General features: G+C 75.6%; 1 protein-coding gene across 1 annotated transcript in view; it reads left to right on the forward strand.

The window, feature by feature from the left end:
- The first annotated feature begins 88 nt into the window (after window positions 1-88).
- CTH (cystathionine gamma-lyase) overlaps window positions 89-225 on the forward strand; it is a 21,452-nt gene continuing 21,315 nt past the window's right edge. The window contains exon 1 of the mRNA XM_021707372.1: window positions 89-225. Coding sequence (XP_021563047.1) covers window positions 100-225 — 126 coding nt within the window. The 5' untranslated portion in view covers window positions 89-99.

The following is a 225-nucleotide window of genomic DNA, read 5'->3' on the forward strand; positions in this document are numbered from 1 at the left end:
CGGCCCTGCGGCGTCCTCAGTTGCGGCTGCCTCCCGGCTCCTTCGGTCTCGCCCGGCCCGGCGTCCGCGCGCGTTCCCTCCCCTCCGCCGCCGCTCAGCATGCAGAAGGACGCCTCCCCGCACGGCTTCCGGCCGGGCTTCCAGCACTTCGCCACGCAGGCCATCCACGAGGGCCAGGAGCCGGAGCAGTGGAGCTCGCGGGCCGTGGTGCCCCCCATCTCGCTG

This window comes from Carlito syrichta, unplaced genomic scaffold (genome assembly GCF_000164805.1).
Source record: "Carlito syrichta isolate Samal-C Ts95f unplaced genomic scaffold, Tarsius_syrichta-2.0.1 Scaffold316859, whole genome shotgun sequence".
NCBI classification, from domain to species: domain Eukaryota; kingdom Metazoa; phylum Chordata; class Mammalia; order Primates; family Tarsiidae; genus Carlito; species Carlito syrichta.